This window comes from Ctenopharyngodon idella, chromosome 6 (genome assembly GCF_019924925.1).
Source record: "Ctenopharyngodon idella isolate HZGC_01 chromosome 6, HZGC01, whole genome shotgun sequence".
In the NCBI taxonomy this organism is placed as follows: Eukaryota; Metazoa; Chordata; class Actinopteri; order Cypriniformes; family Xenocyprididae; genus Ctenopharyngodon; species Ctenopharyngodon idella.
This window is the reverse complement of record NC_067225.1, coordinates 2131144-2150928: the sequence shown is the minus strand read 5'-3', so window position 1 is coordinate 2150928 and position 19785 is coordinate 2131144. Positions and strand designations below refer to the sequence as shown.

General features: G+C 36.2%; 1 protein-coding gene across 1 annotated transcript in view; it reads left to right on the top strand.

The window, feature by feature from the left end:
- Positions 1-1257: 1257 nt before the first annotated feature.
- Positions 1258-19785, top strand: part of prkcaa (protein kinase C, alpha, a) — a 146966-nt gene continuing 128438 nt past the window's right edge. Inside the window, exons 1-2 of the mRNA XM_051897540.1 lie at positions 1258-1636; positions 2352-2383. Of these exons, the coding sequence (XP_051753500.1) occupies positions 1467-1636; positions 2352-2383 (202 nt within the window). The 5' untranslated portion in view covers positions 1258-1466. The remainder of the gene's footprint in view (positions 1637-2351; positions 2384-19785) is intronic.

Sequence of the window (19785 nt, the reverse complement as noted above, 5' to 3'; positions counted from 1 at the left end):
AGAGGAAGAGACACCAGACCCAACAATGCAGATGACCTGAAGGCCGCTATCAAAGCAACCTGGGCTTCCATTACAACTGATGCAGTAATTCATGCAAAAGGAGGCCCAACCAAGTATTGAGTGCATAGAAATGAACAAACTTTTCAGAAGCCTGACATTTCTGTTTAAAATATCTTTTTTTTTTTTTTATTGATCTTATGAAGTATTCTAATTTTTTGAGATAGCAAATTAGTGGGTTTTTGTTAAATGTAAGCCAAAATCAAAGTACTTCAGTCTGTGTGCATTGAATTTATTTAATACACAAGTTCCACAATTTGAGTTGAATTACTGAAATAAATGAACTTTTCCACGACATTCTAATTTATTGAGATGCACCTGTATATAGTTTTTTCACGCACGAGAATTGTTTTTTGTGCACGTGAATTAGGTTTCACGCATGTGAAATTGGCTATGCATGTGTGCTTCATGTTTTTTGCGTGAATTATTATTGAGTCAAAACTGTCTCCATAGAAGTGTGGCAAATACAAATGACTGACATAGTCTTCCTACTGTATATTTGCATACTTAAATGCATATTGCCCGTGCTTTGTTTTCCTAAAGTCACCGGTTGGCGGTGGCACGGGTGCGAGAGCACTTTCATCGCTGCTTGCAGCTTTAATTTAATTTTAGTTTTAGTATAACATGCATATTTTTATTATTATTTTTTTTTTAATTAAAGAAGAAACCAATCCAATGTATAGTTGACATTTTAGGCTTAATGCTATAGAAGAGCAAATTTCTTCAGGAAGATTGTTTTCAGCTTGTTTATTTTCTTATGAAAATATGGCATGCAGTCAGATGATACTTTTTTTAATTAAGAAACTTTTCATCATTGGGTGTCAAGTCAAGCCTACCCAGCTAAAAAGATCTAGGCGCTACTGCAACCAGCGTAAGTCTTTCTGGTCACGGTTTGATGTCTTGCTGGTTAAGCGAATTAACAAGCAAATTAAAAATTAGTGAGGACTGAGAAGACCAAGATCATGTTGAAGAGCAGTCTCCACAGCAAAACATCCAGCAGGACGTGTATAGACATGCAGTTCTGAAAGAAAAAGAAAACCACACGTAGATGCAGACTTGTGACAAAAGTCTTCGACGGCAATCTTGTGGATTTCTCACCGAAACTTGCACACTGGTTTCTTGACCGCCGGATGACGCTCACTGCACGGGACTCATGATCCAGTGGCGAGCGTTATTATCCACTCCCAGCAGAAGGACACTTCGGTGACGTCACCTCGAGCGAGAAGGAAGCACAGCGCTGGCTGGAAGCTGTCACACAGTAGTTGTGGTGAAAGCAGGAGAAACCCTTTCCGCACGCGCACCCAACTGTTGCGCTACACGGACGAACGACACGGCAGAAAAACAACGTTATATTTTTTGACAGCAACTTCTACCTACTCTTCGAGGAATTATTCTCTCGTGTTTCTGCAATGGCTGATATCATACAAAGCAACGACCAATCCTCATCTGACGTTGCAAATCGATTCGCCCGTAAAGGTGCTTTGAGGCAGAAAAACGTCCATGAAGTGAAAAACCACAAATTTATTGCGAGGTTTTTCAAACAGCCGACTTTCTGCAGTCATTGCACGGACTTTATTTGGTGAGTAGATCATTTAATACTGCAATTATTGCAATTTAAGTGTAAGTTTAAAGATTAGTGTAAATTATGCAGCTGGCCTGTTACCAGACGAACACTTAAAAACAGACACTGGTTTAAGCATTTAAGAAACCAATTGCTCCTAGTTCAGTTGTGTTAAAAAAATTCCCATACATAAAACACATGTTTAGAGTTTACCGGACTGTCATAGAACTTCACACTGCTCACGCGCTGTAATTGCTTTCGAAATAGAATGTATTTTGTCTTTGGACAAAACTAATGCAAAAGTTGCTTAAGTTTCAGACTACTTCAGTATTCCTCATGCTTCACCGTTTACTGGGGTTGCCATGATTTGGGGGTGATCAGTTTGTCCAGACTCATAGTGGGGCATTGACATCATTGATTCACACTTGTTGATAGCTTATGTAGTAAACTATACAAATTATACGATTTAATTTTGAACATGTAAGCGTGAACTGCTGTAATGATCCAATTTATGGCTCCCTTTAAAAAGTTACTGTGAAAGTACATGCCCTTTTACGATTTCTTATGTGCATTGAGACAAATCAAACATTAGATACCATAGCTGTCCATGTACTTTTTAATCAAGGGATTGTTTGTTCAGTGGAAGAGAACTGATAGCTAAAAGCCCATTAAAGGATTTAGAGAGACAGGTCTCTAATACATTGTTTCTCTCTCTCTCTCTCCTCTTCATCAGGGGGTTCGGCAAGCAAGGATTTCAGTGCCAAGGTAAGCAGCCATAGATGTCCTGCTTATTCTCTGAATGGTCACTCTTATAGGTCCTAACTTGAGGAGACATTGCTGTGGACCTCAGTTCAAAACAAGACATCATCTAGAATTAGTTTCCTTTCCACACATGATCAGCTCAGTTCAATGCCACAGAACAAGCAAATTGCAGATTGTAGTAGATTCACTGTATCTGGTGATTGAGGCCTAACTTAGCAGAGAAGGAATGAGCTGTAATGTCTCTTATAAACATCCCTTGGTTGGCCTTGAACTAAATAACTCTGACTTAAAGACAGAAACCTAATAGCTTGGTACCTCAGTGAAAAGACTCACACAGGGGCAGTTCATGGAAAAACAAGTATGGAAACTACTTATGAATCATACATGTTGCGTAACTTGTTCTTTCAAATTTTAGATGTTTTATTCAGTTGAAATTTTGAATTTTTGCTCACATTTTACACTTGAAATTATGAAACAAGCATACACTTGCAGCTGTTATCAGAAGTAACATTGCTGATTTCTGTGTATTGTGTTCCTCAACTTTTACACAATAACCCACACAGAATAGCCAAGTATATTTACATATGCAGTTATAATTGAGCTACAGCAGGTTTTTGCGTAGTCAAGCCAAAGTCTCCTGAGTTTCTTTGTCCAAGAGTCGCTCTGTCCAAGTATACATGAAACAATGCATAATTACATTTTTGAAGTATTAGTTACGCCTTGCTTGTCACCTTGTCAAAGCCAATTGTATTGTGTATGTGGGCACATGCTGAATAAAGCCAAACTACAATTACATTACCTAGGGCCCCGTTTCCACCTTGTACTAAGTTGTTTTCGGCGCTCCAATCACAAGTGGTCACTCATCAGTCCTGTGACACTGTTGTCAAAGATGCATTCAGGGCGAATTTGAAAAATGAGGTAAAAAAAACATTCTGGACCCCATTTCCACCTGTATTTAACACTGACCACATGTGATCAGCTCACCAAAAACCCATCTACCAGGTGGAAACAAGGCCTGGGTAATGTTAGTCCAACTTCATAAACTTGACTTGTGCGATTTCAATCAGGCCCTGTTTACACCTAGTATTGATATTTACAAGTAGTAAAGATGCGTTTTGGTCGATCGGCTCACAAGTAGACGAGGGAGACACATTCCTGTTTACACCTTGTGTTTGTCTCTTTTGTCCACTTTCAACCACTTCTTTTCTGATTTTTTTTTTTTTTTTTTTTTTTTCCCCTGCCTTTTTAAATTATACTTTTTTGAAGGTGAATGTGGATGGACTGATGTTCATGGTATTTTTGTCAGTCTGGCAGAAGACGAGAGGGAGAAATATGTTTATGTGTTGCAAATCGTTAAGGAAATCAATATGAAGGCCAAAACATGATTTGAAAGTATTTGAAATATCTGAATCAGTATTAATTGTATATACTTTGGTCAGAGTTTTGCTCAACTGATAATGACCCAGATAATATGTTTGAGGTCATGCATATGGTAAGGATAAGAATGAGATTATCATGAGTGTATTACTCTGCTCTTGGGGCAGGCGCTGTCAGCTGAGTAGCAACCTAAGTCTCCAGTTCCCTGATAATTCTTAGGCTTTGGTTGCATCTATCTCTAGATGTTTGGAGTATTGTCCTCAGGAGTCCACATTTCACCTAAAACTGAGCTCTTGACATGAGATCATCAGCTGTGATTCAGCTGCCAATACTTGCTTTGCAAGACTGAGTTCGATTCAAGCCCTCTGCCCCTGCAGGTCTCTTGTCTCATTGTATTATTTGGTTGGGAAATGTAGTATGTTTGTATTATCAATGTGCCATTATCAGTATTAGCAGCCAATATTATCACCAGAACATAGAATGCGTAGAGTGACACTCGAGTCTGTCTGCTGCGTATATATTGCACACAAAGAATGTGAGCTGCTCATTCAAGGCAATTTTTTCCAGAGACATACCACAATGACAAAAGCATTTTCCATTCTGCACGCAGGGCATCAGCCTCAGTTGTCATTGGTTTAGAATTAGTAGTCATCTCTCGGATATACAGATTGCAAACTGTACTTGAGCCCATATGAACGTTACCACAGAGCTTAATTTTTAAAGGGGTGGTTGAGTATGATTTCACTTTTTTAACTTTAGTTAGTATGTATGTTGCTGTTAGAGCATAAACAACATTTGCAAAGTTACAACGCTCAAAGTTCAATGCAAAGGGAGATATTTTCTTTTAAAGAATTCACTGTTTAAAGACTACAACTAACAGCTGGTAGGACTACAACAAACTTCTTCCTTGGTTAGTGACATCACTAACCCTAAAATTTACATAAACCCTGCCCCCAAGAACATGCAACAAAGGGGACAAGGACATGTTGGGCTGCTTTAGAAAAGAGGAATAGTTGTTGTAGAAGAGTGTTGTTTCCATATTGTCATTTTACGCCGGACTGCTTTACAAACGATGGTCAATTCAATGCAGGATTTGCACAAAAGATTAACATGACGGCACATGCTAGTCGATGAGTTGAATCAACTCCACAGCAACTACATAAATTTATCCACTAACTGTTCAGAAACGTCCAGATGCATTCTAAAAGTTGTAACCTCTTTCTGAGTCTCTCCAATGTAAGGCTGATCACCGTTACTGACAATCATCATTTTGGTTGCGTGAGATGCTCTAGCTTTGTTGTTGTTGAGCAACCGAAACGTGAGCTGTTAAAGCTCCACCCTCTTTTGGAAAGCGGGTCAGAAGCATTTACATTTAAAGGGACACACACAAAAACGGCATGTTTTTGCTCACACCCATATTATCAGTGGGGTATTTTGAGCTCAAACTTCACATATTCTGGGGACACCAGAGATTTATATTACATCTCGTAAAAGGGGCATTATAGGTCCCCTTTAAGGAGAATCGAGCAGTTCCTGCACCCAAATGCAGAATAAAACTTTCATACTAACCAACCAACCAAGTCTGGTTTAGTTTCAGATACATGTCAAATTCTTGGAAATGGAATTGTTGTATTCATGTCGGTTGTATTCATATGGTTTTGAAAACTTTTTAAGTTGAATTTTAACTCAAATGTAATGTGCTGCAACCAGCAAGTAAAAAATGTTATAGGCCTAACATATTTTCTTCACATCTGGATTACATGTGTAATGAGGGTAAACCTCTTAACATTTATTTTCAGGAAAAAAAAAAAAAAAACTTATTTTTTTCAGTATACATACAGTAGATTTTGTAAACATATTGTGCTTGAAGTCAATTGGTTTGTGTGATAACACAACGAAGCATGCCAAATTGTGCGGACAAAAAATATTTAGCCAGGCATTCATACAAAGAAATTATGAACACATGCAAAAGTCAATGTATGCATTTTCCTGTGAGCTTTTTGATTTTCTATGCATTTTTTTTTTTGCATATAAAATAAAACCCCTAGCTGTAGTTTTCCTTTTGCCAAATAATTTTGTCAGATAAATAACCAATTTTAGTGTTTTGTTCTTTCCTCATATAATTTTTGTTCTTTCCTCATTTAATATATATATATAATCTTTTCCTCATGAAGAGTCATTTAAAAGAAATATCCTCTCCGGACATCACTTATGGCCATTACTGTACATATCTTTAAATAATGTGATTATGTAATTCACTGTGATTCAAATATTATTTTTAGTAGTCACCTTCTTTTCGGATCATTACTCATCAAATCCTTGGCTCTGTAAACACTGCAGGTGTCATGATGGTCACAGATGTGGAGGTGTACCTTTAATTTTACCAAGCTAAGTGCTCATAATAAATAAATAAATAAATAAATAAATAAATAAAACTGCTTGCTCACAGATAACACAATATCTGAGTGGGTGAGTTGTTTAGTCTCTTATTAGTCAATCTAGCCTTCGCCCATTATATAGGCTGATTTCCAGAATGTTCGCAAAAATTAAGAGGCGGGACCTTTCCCTAGTCATAGATGATTACACCTCCACCCCATGACATTGGGGCTCTATTAAGAACTTACAAAGCTGAAGAGAGGTAAAAAAGATGCTTGTCTCCCTCTGAAGCTTTACCACCAGTCTCACTGTTTGACAGTGTTACCTTAAAAAATGAGTGATTTATTTATAGCTGTTCTCATAATTTGAGCCAGCTCTGGGATTGAGCCAACTCTAGTGCATGGCTGCTGCAGTAACTGCTTTCCGATATGTATTTCATATCTATTTTATGGTTTAGAAATGCTTTTCATCAGCACAGTACACTTGGATCGGCACGCGTCCCTCTTATGTGCTCTTTACAAAAGTTTATCCAGTGTTTTATTTTTCAGTTACATTATATTTAAATTATTTGTAAAAATATAATTATTTGCAAGTGTATTAATTTAAGGATATTGCTTAAATTGTTGCCAATCCGTTGCCAATCTCTCTTACATTGAAAGTAACATCAGATTGGTTTGGCCCTTAAATATGCCTTTCAGCCTAGCAGCTTAAACTGCTGAAATTACTGATATCATTTGAATGATGGCCTTCAGAAGTGACTTATGATGATTGTCCATATGTCCAATCCCTCTTTTTAGTAAAACCACTTACTACTTACCAAAGCTGTTCATGGTATTGGCTCTCTCATAACTAACTCTGCTACCAGATCTAAAAGAAATGACTAACCAAGGATTGAACAGCAGCGTCAGCATCAATTTTTGGATTGTATTTCCAAGACATGACACAATAAAGGAAAGGATCAGATGAAAACATTTATAAGGTGCCACAATGAGAGACAAAAAAACTTGAAAGAATATATTAAAAGGATAATTATAAAAAGATACATTAGAGTTACATTGCTCTTAATAATCTCTGCAGAGGTCCAGAGCCTTGATAATTGTTAAGAGCACTTTAATGTAACATGGATTTTTTGCACTGAACTGTAACTCCATATTTTAAGCTGTAATCCTTCAGCCATTCATGAGGTGAGCTGCCCTCAAGCTTTTAATGCTAAATCTATATTGTTAGTTCCCTTTAGCATTAATATTTAGCATTCTTTCTTTTTTTTGTTACAAAATGTACTCCGTAAGATAAGCATTGTGGCAACATTTCAGGCAAATCCAGATTCTAAAGGTCTCAGTAGTTATTTATGCGCACAGTAGGGATAGACATTTTAGTAATATTTCAAGAGAGACTGGGTGGAGGGTATAATCTGTCTACCTGTTTGAAAGAAAGACTTCAATATAAAGCTAGTTTGTAGTTGTCATTGAATGATGTTTTTAGTTAAAAGTCACATCATGTATGATTAGTGACGTAAGTATGGCCGTGGCCAGTGGCCTGTGACAACCAGACTCTTTTGTGCTTTCATGCATTCAATCCTAAGATATGTTTTTGAGTATGAGATCTTTAAAAGAATACAGTAGCATGAAAAATTATTCTTTTTTTACTCACAGTCATATCATTGTAATCCTGCATGACATTCTTTTTTTTGTGTAACACACAAGGAGCTTTTTTCTAAACAGCTCTTTTCCATGTCTTTTCCATCTTTTCAAAATTAGAAAGTTGTTTTTTTTTTTTTTTTTTTTTTTTTTTTTTAAATAGATATCACTATACTCTAATATAGGGCTCTATGAGATCTGTTAAAGAAGCTTCCATAGTAAATGAAATGCAGTTGCAAGCAGAGTTTATTGCAACAAAAATGAATGTACAAACTCAGAGTACAGTACTCAGTGACATAAACAAAAAGAGAGAGCACACAGGCAGCATATTCAAATCGTAAGCAAACAAAAGGGCCTTATGTGAGTCTAATGCTAACTGAAATCCAACTAAAACTGAGGGTAGATATTTTATCCAGCTTATTTTGCATCACGGAAGTAAGCTATTTTCTGTGAATGTGTGAGACTTCCGATTCATTAGCTGCTATAGGTAAAAAACTTGAAGAATAAGAAAGTGTAGTAAAACTATGCTACAATTCAGCGTGATTATTATAAATTAAAATAATATGATAACAAATACCAGTTTGCAATACAAGCAGCATAAAGGACTGTTTTTGTACAAGTAAAATAACTGGAAGCGAATAACACTGGAAGCCTTGCACATTCACATGTTACAAATGTTGCAGCCGCTCTTACGTTAAAAAATATCCAAAACTATTAGTCCATATTGATTAATGTGGGAATTAGGAGCAGGTGATTACAATTTAGAAGGCTGGTGAGGTTGATCTCTTGACAGGTATGGCCGAAGGACAAAATGAAGTATTTCAATTTGTCCCAAATCCTGTTTTCCAAATATTTTAGTTAATGGTAAACATTTTATCATTAAAAAGGGTGTCTAATCAAATAAACTCATATTTTCTTTTGTTTAGTAAAACAATTATTGAAAAGTTAAGTATAAAAATTTAACAATTAATTTACAACATAACCTTGCTTTAATTAAAATATTTTTGGAGCTTATATGTTATTGTAGGTTTGTACCATTGTTGACTGACTGCTTTTGACCCACTGGCTTCAGTTTTTTTTTTTTTTTTCCCAACCAAAAAATTTATTTTAGTCCATGCCTTTTTTTTTTTTTTTTTTATGTACACAGCTTTGTTGTCTGGACATGCCTAGTTCATATCTTTAACCCAATCCTCTCTGATGAGAGCTTGAGAGCTTGTGCTTTTCTGATGATGCGTGCATACAGGATCATCCAGTCATCTGTACCTCCCATACACCTTCTGAAAAGCTCCTCTCTGTTTGAGCTGAGAGCTTCAAATGGGAAATCATTGGGTCTGACACACCATCATATTTCAGACTTTGATATGGACATTTCACTCTAATGGATACTCTCTTTTGTGGGGGGATAAAAGGAATAAACTGTGCTTAAAAGATCAGTGGATTATGTGATTATTCCGAAAAGAGCTTTTGTCATGAAGTTCATAAGCTGTATATTATTTTGAAAGACAGTCATAAAAAATATCATTATCATTAAACTGCACTCAGCACTAGATGTAATTTGCAATATTGCATTTTTGAATTGCAGCTAGTCCGACAGAAATCAGAAACATGCCAGAATGCATCCACATATTTTTGTATGTGAGGGGAAAAAAAATGTTAGTGGTCAAGTGTTGATGCTTGTGTTGAAAAAGTATTGTTTAAAGTATTGAGTAATATTTTATATTAAATATTAATCATTTGTTGATCTCAAAGGCCAACATGCTTTTGATATTTATTGGCCAAAGGACTTCAGAGAAACTTCCTAGGATTAGTTCATAAAAGTATAGCACAAAATCAAGTATGAAAAAGATTGGTTTAACTGACTGAAAACATCAACCATTGTTTTCTGATAAAAAAATAAATAAAAAATATCATAACTGTAAAATGAAAATTGATGTGCAAAGTTTAAATTATTTTTATGTGGTATTTAGACCTTGAAGTCTTGTCTCAAATTTTAATTTTAATATCAATGTGGTACCAAAATACCATTAGTTTTAACATCTCTAGTGTGCACTGTTTAGGGTTGGATCAAAACCAAAAGTTTGACTTCAGTACGATACCAAGCTCTGGTTTCTTGGTATTGATACTAAATCATTACTGTAGACAACAAATAAACCACCTCAGATTACTGATGAGATGAAACTGAAAATGGTCAACTTATAAGTCCAAACAAAATGTTTCATTTGTACAACAGGGCACAACAGAATTAGAACAATTAACTCAAGAGTAAACATTTAAAACATATTACATAGAACAAAGGATTTCAAAAATCACTGTTTTGAGTCTAATTTTTACCCAAAAATACCTGACCTTCATTTAGTTTTGTAAACGATTATGGAACACAATACTAAATCATGCTCTTACCCAACAACCAGTACCTTTAAGCAGCTTGGTTGCTGCTGTGATTCTGTGTTGGGTCATTCGAGTGCTACTGTCATTCATTTTGTTCACTTCTGCAGTTGGAATATTATGGAGAGCTATGGATTAACAGTCCATATTCACATTGGTGCTATTGAATTATCCAATGAGGAAGTGATGTTTAGATGCAAGTGTGAAGGGGGTGGGGGGGTGGTTGGGTGTTTCAGGGAAAGCCGCATTATGAATGCACAGATCAAGCAAAGCTCTGCATTAGTGTATATTACTGCTGTGTTGCCTGTGCAAACACATTAGTCATGTAATGCATCCACTCTATATTACTGTACAATCTGACCGTAATTGCACATAGTTTTGTTTGGATAATATTATTTGATGGGGAAGCATGGATTCTTGTCTTTTAAAGGGGAGAGAGTGGTAGTTGGTGGATTTTTGATGGGAGATAACAATATGACAGTAATTGAACAAATGGAGAGATGAAGGCTTTTGGCTTCCTCTTAAAGCAGATCATCAAAGCAGATGTGCTTGTGTGCTTCTGGTGAACTGCAACATTATACTTCCACTGTTCACATCTCTTTGCACCATCATTTATAAAACAGGCAGTCTCTCTCTCGCTCTCTCTCTCTCTCGCTCTCTCTCTCGCTCGCTCTCTGTTTACACCTGACATTAATGTGCCCCTATTATGGCATTGGAAAGGTACCTATTTTTGTTTTGGGAGTCCCCAACAACAGGTTTACATGCATGCAAGGTCAAAAAACACATTCATTGTCTTATAATATGCATTTATTTTTACCTTATTTGCTCAACGACAATTACGACAATTGCGAGACAATTGCTAGCAAACACATATTGCTGTTAGCTGGTTAGCTGGAGACCTAAAAGCTGCGCAGTGCATAAACAACACACACAACTAAATACGTATTGTGCGTGTTACAGAGAACATAACATAATTAATCATACTTACAGGTTGTGATTTGAAGGAGAAAGAAGCTGGTCCAAATAAACTGGGTATTGACCCATCCTTCAATAACAGCCGGCTTGCGAATCCCTCGCATTTAGGTTGAAGAAGCAGTCGTCTGTAAAATGACAGGAACACAGCACAAGATTCGGGCTATACTGCTGTGGTATCGTTGTAAAGATGAACTTTAACCACTGATTCTTCACATACTGACAGTGTTTGAGGGGTTTCAAGTTTTCCCTGGTGTCTGCACACGCAATAAGTGGGTGGGCAATATGCAAATGTTTAATGTTCTCGTTTAATTGACTCAGAGTCGACTCTTACTTTTGAGAGACAATAACTTTATTTACAGTGCACTTTCAGATTTAAACATTTGCAGGATGTTTTCATTCACTTAGAGCTATGTTACACACTACATGAAAGGTAATTTTCAAAAATCCATAATAGGGGCACTTTAAGGTCTGTTTTGCTTGATCTGATCACAAGTGTTCAAGCAAAACACATTACTACATTATTGACGTTAGTCTTTCAGAGCTGTTCAAAACTGAAACACTTATGTCTGATTCAAAACAGTGAAGCAGAACCTGGCCATAAATGACTGTGCTTCTGGACAGCTATCTATTTTGAGCTATTCTGTAATTTGGCAGCTAACGAGTAGTTTTGCACCTAAATGTTTCATGTTAATAGCCAATGTTTCATTCTGTCACTGAAGGAGTGTGTTTTTGGTTGTGAGGGAAAGTTTACCTTTTTCAGCTTCCCAAAGAGCCCAGTGTTAAGGAAACAGGATCAAGTTTGTTTTTCTGAGGCAGTAACGGAGTTGTGCATGTATGTTTGTTTGTTCCCGGGAATTCGGTGATGAATACTTTGTAAACAAGTCCCAGTTCGGCGATGGATTTGCAGATTCCGGGTGGTGAGTAAAGTAATTTCCACTGAAACAGGAAGACAGGGTGAGATATATCGAACAGCTCCTCCCCTTTTTAAAAATAGCCATATCGCTTTAAAATATAGCATTCTGTGCAGAATTCAAATGGGTCTGATACATTCTGTGGTCTGCGCCGACTCGCGCATATGATCTGCTCTGTGCTATCATGTCTCTGGACGCTCTGGTGCTTAGTCAGTTTGATCCTAAATTAAAGGGTTAGTTCACCCAAAAATGAAAATTCTCTCATTAATTACTTACCCTCATGTCGTTTCAAACCCGTAAGACATTTGTTCATCTTCAGAACACAAATGAAGATCTATTTAATGAAATCTGAGAGCTTTCTGTCCCTCCATTGACAGTCTACACAACTACCACTTTCAAGCCCCAGAAAGGTAGTACATCATTAAAGTAATCCATGTGACTCCAGTGGTTTAACCTCAATCTTATGAAATGACACAAGTGCTTTGCAAAAAAAACAAAACAAAACATTTACCACTTGGGTCACATGGATTACTTTTGTGATGTCTTTACTACCTTTCTAGGGCTTGAATGTGGTAGTTCTATAGGCAGTCAGTGGAGGATCAAAAAGCTCTCAGATTTCATTTGTGTTCCGAAGATGAACTAAAGTCTTACGGGTTTGAAACGACATGAGGGTGAGTAATTAATGACAGAATTTTCATTTTTGGGTGAACTAACCCTTCAATGTCAGATAATTGCTGTAAATAAGGACTACTTCAGTATTTTTGTTCTTCATTGTTTTGCTTTAGATGTTAGATGTTTAAACGTTCATTGCCTCTTACGTCACACAGGGTTCCACAGGGTTCTAGAGCACATTCTAGAGAAAATGCTCACTCTTCAAAATCTAATGGGAAACTAAAAGATGAATGAAATATAAATATAATATGGAAGTATAAATTAAATAAAAGATATTGATTGTACTGCATGTTACCTTGCTTATTGAAGTCCACATGTCATTCTATCAAGAATTTATGTTTCTAACCACAGGTAGCTGTCCAACCACACAACTTTGTGTTTGTGTTTGTAAATGTTTGTTGGAACTATGGTTTCAGAACTTGCGACCGTAGTTGGCTAACAGTGCTTTTGGGAAAACATCCCAGGATGATTCACATATCCTCAGGCATGCACAGATGTTTAATATTTTTGCATATGACTGAGAGACAGCAGCTGTAGTGCACAAAACATTACAAGAAACATGTATTACAAAAAGAGTTTTTTTTTTTTTTTCTAATTCCTTAACCTACAGCAACTCATTTGGTTGCAAACTAGTGGCCTTGAGACAATGGAAATTTCCTTTGTTCAATCTTACATTTGGTCTGCTATCAGGAGACAAAAGCTTAGGTTGCTATAGTGACTCTCAGGACAGCCTCTGTGACTATAGTCAGGGCTTCAGCCCTTCACTGTGATTAAGATTCAGTGAGGTGGTCTAGTGATTCCTCCTTTAAAGTAAATAAATAAATAAAGACTAGAGAACCATTAGCTCCTAAAAAAACTACAATAATTCAGTTAGGGTTTTTCACATTGTTACTACCATTTTAGTCGCAGTCTGGAGTCCTGCACTGTTTCCGAAATTGCATATTGTATAGTAGGTACCACATTTGGTTTGAAACTTCATGACCTTTGAAAAAGTATGTTCTATATAGTAGTAATGTATAGTATGTGTGAAATTCGGATGTACTACATCCACCATGTTGTTACTGTCATGTGACCTACCAGCGTCAGTTGTTTTGTTCACTGCCACTCACAAATCCTCTCCCATAGCCTAATGGGATAGTAAAGTGTCTATCGACTGCACAGTTCAGAATCTTGCGGTGATAGGTGTCACGTTCACCAGCTGGAGTGCCCATGAGTTCTTCCGACTTTGTTGTTCTCCCATTCCCCACAATCCTGTGCCTGGACTCATAACTCATAATTTCTCCCACCTGTTGATCATTTACTGGTTTCAGTTTGCCTATTTAAGCTCTTGTGTTTTAGTCGTGGGTCATGAGTCGTTGTTTGTATTTATTTCTCTGTTGTGGTACCTGGATGTCTTGTTCCTTCCTTTGTGGTTTTTGGATTATGTTCCTGTTTCTTTGTGTGCACTATTTGCCAGTTTCCAGGTTTGGAGTGTCTGTATTTTTTGCCTTTTGTTATTAAACTGTGTGTGCATTTGGATTCTCTCTCTGCCTCATCAATACATTACAGTAGGTCACATTACAGTAGTACTTTTCACCTACCATTTTAATAATACTATAAATTCTGACATACTAGTACTTGGCTCACATACTGTTTTTTGCCCTCTTATATGTTATGGAAAAAGGCATATTCAGATGCAGCTCTGGACAACTCTTGCTGAGCCTCATGCTCAAGCCTCTCCTTTACAGACAGCAAGCCAAGTATGTTTTCCCTTATTAATCTAGAAAAAGTAAAATATTTGGAAACACATCTATCCATTCTAGCCAGGAAAACACATGCTGAAAATCAAGCTATGCATTTCAGGGGTGATTTTAAATTTCATTAGTAGAATTCATTAGTTCATTAGTCTGATGTCTATTCAAGACTAATGAACTAATGAATCTCAGCATGGCAGAAATCGCTTTTGATCTCACTGCAGGTTTTCCCAGAATTGTGTCGGATTATAGGGCTGAACTGGCTATGTTATCAGGCTTTACCTGCTCTACTGAATCTTAAGCAACACAGCAAAATAAAGAATATTTTATCTTGGTTGTGAAGCTGTTTCTGAATCAACATCTGACTCATTTATTGAACTGCAAGTTTTGGTTCTTTTTAGTAGAGATCGACAGATAATCATTTTTTTCCTGGATATTTTTCCTGATATTTAAGCATTTTCCTTAATTGTATATTGGTTTTGTAATATTGTATTGACCAGTAAATCTAGCAGGCATTTCAAGAATTGCGTGGTCAACATATAGGTTACTCTCTAATTTTTTATCATGTCTGTATCGAAATTAATTGAATTAATGATTACTGATTGATTGCCCATATGACATATTGTTAGAGATGGACATTGGTAGCAATTTTTTTTTCTAATAAATGTTGGAATGTTCCTGATGTCTTAAATATACAGTATACATACACAGTTGAGTGCTTATGTTTGTGTACTCATTGCAGAATCTCCAAGAAGTTTATAATTCAAAATAAAGAAGAATCATAAAAAAAATCCTTTTTTGTTTGAATTACTGCCCTAATTAAAGTTGATTTGGAACCAAAGTTGTGTTCATCTATTCTTTCCTATTGTTATGAGTAAAACAGATTCTTGAATGAGAAAAAATGTAGTAGAGCAGGATTTGATTTTGTCCATCGAGGATCGTTATCATTTGCTAATTGCTATGATCTCATGTCAGTGACTGGTTGCTGGAGGGGGGGGATTATTGACCAGCACTTGCACCATTAGAAAAGAGTTGTCGTTGCGAGGGCACATTAATTTAAAAAAAAAAAAAAAAGATGATGTGTTTTTTATAAATCATTTGTAATGAACTCTGATATATTAAATAAATAATAATTGTCAGTTTTGATTTCCTAGTGACTTTAAGATATTTCACTTATCTGACAAGACAAAACGATAACTGAATTTAAACAAATGATCCTGTTCAAAAGTTTGGACCTTGGTTCTAATTATGGTGTTTATTGAATGATCAGCGACAGTTTGTATGTTTTCTGTTAGTTATGCATGAGTTCTTGCTTTGCCTTGCAAATACATTGTCCTATACATTATTTCGTTTTTCTAGCGTATGCACATTTGAGCTCTTGACTGCCCAAGAATGGCTATATGATGTTGAGAACCAGCTTTTCACACCGAGGACAACTATTACAAAAGGTGCAGACATTCATTAATGCTCAAGAAGGCAACACACTTTATTAAGAAGCAAGAGATTGTAAACTTGTAACCAGGATGATCAGTATAAAATTGTTATTATTATTTAAGTGTTAGTATTATTTATCATTTATCTTATGTTCCTTCTGAAGGGCAGTACTAAATAAATAATAAAAAAAATTCACTTATAATATTTGTATAAATTCTTCACTTTCATATATTCTATAAATTCAGCAATTTTGTATAATTTTGTTCTCCCCTGTATATATAAATTGAAAGGTGGATTGTGAATTCTGTATAATGAGTCTATTTTTAAGTGACAGTATTTTTTAGACAAGAACCTGAATATTTTACCTTTTCTGACACTTCAGCTGAGGGCCATAATGTCCTATGATGGGGAGTGTAGTATTTTATGGCTCATTCTTTATTAAGAGTAATTGCAGCTCCAGCCGTCCAGACAGCACTGCAGCTCAAATGTGGCCCATGAGGTTGATGTAGGATGTGGGAAATGACTCTGCAGTCACCTAAATTACTATGGCTGAGGTGATTTATTTACCATGAGATGAATGTAACTCTACTCTCCAGTGATACTGATAAACTAGTCTTTGAATTTATTCTGTACTAAATTCACAAAATTATACTTGGTAGAATGCACTTGCACAGCAGTATACATTTTAGAAGTTTAATTCTTAAATCGCTCCTCTCTTTTACATTCAGTTTCTCCCAGATTCATACCTTCTCTCCATTTTGTGGATGTGTGCTGTAGCAGTGTAGTAATGTTATTTAGTTATTTTATGTAGTTTTGCTGGCAGATCCCAGGGGGTTGACCTCTATAATAATTATCCATGATGGAAAGGTCAGGCAAAGACTTGTAATAAAACCTCTGGGTATTTATGAGCAGGACGTTACCTACTAATTCACCAATATTATGCTATTATGCAAAATTCACTTTTATAAGGTGTTTGAACACTTTATTACAGTCCATCGGAGTTGTTTTATGGATATAAAGTTTACCAGTTTATTAAGCACCCCCGAAAAGGCATAAGGTCTGTATATATTTGTTTACTGTCAGTTGTAATGAGTGTTTTTGTGTAATTCACAAGGGAGAAAGGATTTATAGATAAAAGACTTTAATGCGCACTTCTTGTACTGTTTTATTCAGCTCTTATGGTGATTTTCTGGAGTGAAAATGTTTTGTGTGATGTACAATAAACTTCATAAAACTCATCAGTAATGATTTGGCCATCAGACGGGGTCCGGTACAAGAGGCTTGTAGTGGATAAAAGCAAGATGACAACATAAGTTATAACCGCAATTAAACTGAGCTATACCTGTTCTGTCTCCATGCAGCATATATTCTCTGGCTCTGTATGCATCATTTTCAGACTCTGGTTCGAAATGAACACAGCTACATTGAGTTTCTGACATTATTAGTGCGTGAGATAGATCTGTCACCAGAGCTCGGAGTATCAGCTCTTGAAGCTCCGCCCTCTTAGGCCGGGAGCAACAGCTCATTTGCATTTAAAGGGACACACTAAAACGGCGCATTTTTGCTCAACCCCAAAAAGTGGCAATTTTAACATGTAATAAAAAAATATCTGGGGGGGGTGTTTTGAGCTAAAACTTCACATACACACTCTAGGGACATCACAGACTTATTTTTACATCTCTTTGTTTGCATTTATACTGTATGATGTTTCAGAACACTGCTTTCTGCAACAACCCTGAATAAGCATTTAATTTAAGCACACCCCTAATTCATTTAAGAATTAGGGGTGTACAATGTATCATGATTTTAGATTGTGAATGATTAAAATGCCTCCACGATCTGCCTTTGAAGAGGGATCGTAGAATCGTGCTACAGTGCACATTCTAGCACTTGCATTTCTGGTGCCTCTGTCCCAAAATACTGTACAACGTGACGAACGTTCACATCACGTTTAGCAACGCAGCGGTCGGGTTACACTCACGTGACATTTCAGTTTTTCACCATCATGAAAGTTTATTATTTGCATGTGTTTTAAAGCATTGCCAGTTAAACTTTTTATTTGCACGCTGATCTGACATAAGCTTTTCTGAGCGCATACTTCCCAGTTCGGATTTGTATCAGTTTATTAGATCCATTCAGTCGGTCTTAAAGTGACAGCCCCCTAATAAACCTGCTGTTGTCTGTGTCATTAATGTTAATCAAACAAAATAAAAAGAGAAAATCACTCACTGCTCTTGACTAAATAATTTCAGTAGCTTTAATAAGAATCAGTGTATATTTAATCCATACTGTGAAGTCTATGTACTGTTTTATTTTTATATTTGTTTATTCAATTTCCTACTTGAATGCTACCATTACAGTGAATACACCTACTGTAGCTGAAAATGTTAATGCACTGTTTATTTAATTTGTTCTTTTTCTTCAAACTAAAATCAAAAGCGTGATAAGGCTTTGTCTCCTCATCAAATCGCAAAAGACTGCAGTGAACTCCATCTTTGCATGTGCTTAGCTTAGTTTAGCGTGCATTTGGGAACGTAGCAGCCACCAGTTACGCATTATTTTCACATTTGCATAGTTGACGATTACAGAATTTCATTAGATTTGTAATGAGATGCATTTGTAAACTTGTTTTCCACCAAAATAAAAGCCTGACTGCAGTTTCCGTCAAAATAAAAGATCACGTTTATCTCTTTTAAGTATAAAAATTATGACAAAACTAATTTATGAAAATTTCATTTATTTTTCCCTGGAGGGACCGAGGTGAACCCACTATAGTTTCACAAAATCCAGGGGGAAACACTGTGATGGTATGTACATTAGGTCACTTCATGTGTTTTTACTGATCAGATAGCTGTCTGATCATTAAAAGACCAAGGCTGAAATTTCTGTAATAAAAATAGTTCTGAAATAATGGAGACGAGTTGAATTTTAAGACTGGGGGTGACAACAGCACGGAATAAAGGCACACTAGCCTGCTACGTTTGTGCCGCTGCCTCAGAAGACAATGTAGTCCAGCGTGCGGTGGCCACACTTTGTCATGCTTTAAATAAGACAATGTCTGTATTGCAAACCTCTCCATGTTGCTGCTGCTGTTGTTATTTTTGGCATATACCTACCAATGCAAATATCCCAGAAAACGAAGGAGCGCCATGGGACACACAAATCAGTTCTAAATAGTTCCGATACACAGTGTGGATAAATCCAGATCTTCTTCTTCTTCTTCTTCTTCTTCTTCCTCTTCCTCTTCTTCTTCTTCTTCTTCTTCTTCTTCTTCTTCTTCTTCTTCTTCTTCCTCTTCCTCTTCTTCTTCCTCTTCTTCCTTTTTTTTTAACCTATCTGCATATTGTAATGTCTGTTCTGGGTTTGAGTTTTGTTTCAGTCGTGATCTTGTTTGATTTGTAGTGTCCTGTTCATTTTTTTTTTTTGAGTTAGTTTAGGTTTCCTTTGTGTTATTTCTTTAGTTGCCATGGTTTTTATATAGCCCTTATTTTCAGTTGTTCTTTGTCAGATCTCATCTCAAAAAAGTGGTTGTTCTGTTTGTCATGTTTTTGTTTCCCTGACATCCTGAGAAGTGTAAATTTTGAATTTTGTTTTCATTAAAACTGCTTACAAATAGATCCAGTTCTTTCATTTCCATCTTTGTTTCAACCTCTTGCTGACACATATCTCCTGTGCTGTAAACTGTATCTCACTCTTACTTATCGTTAACACACTAAATACAGCAACAAACTTCCTTGATTTGAACTTTTTTCATATCCTTTGTATTCACACGTTTTATGTTATGCTTAGACTTTACATTCACTGAAGACATAACTACATATACAGTTAATATCACATCAAATGAGATTTTTGGTCAAACCTTCACTTACTCCTCAATCAACTAATTGTTGTTTCAGAAGTCATTA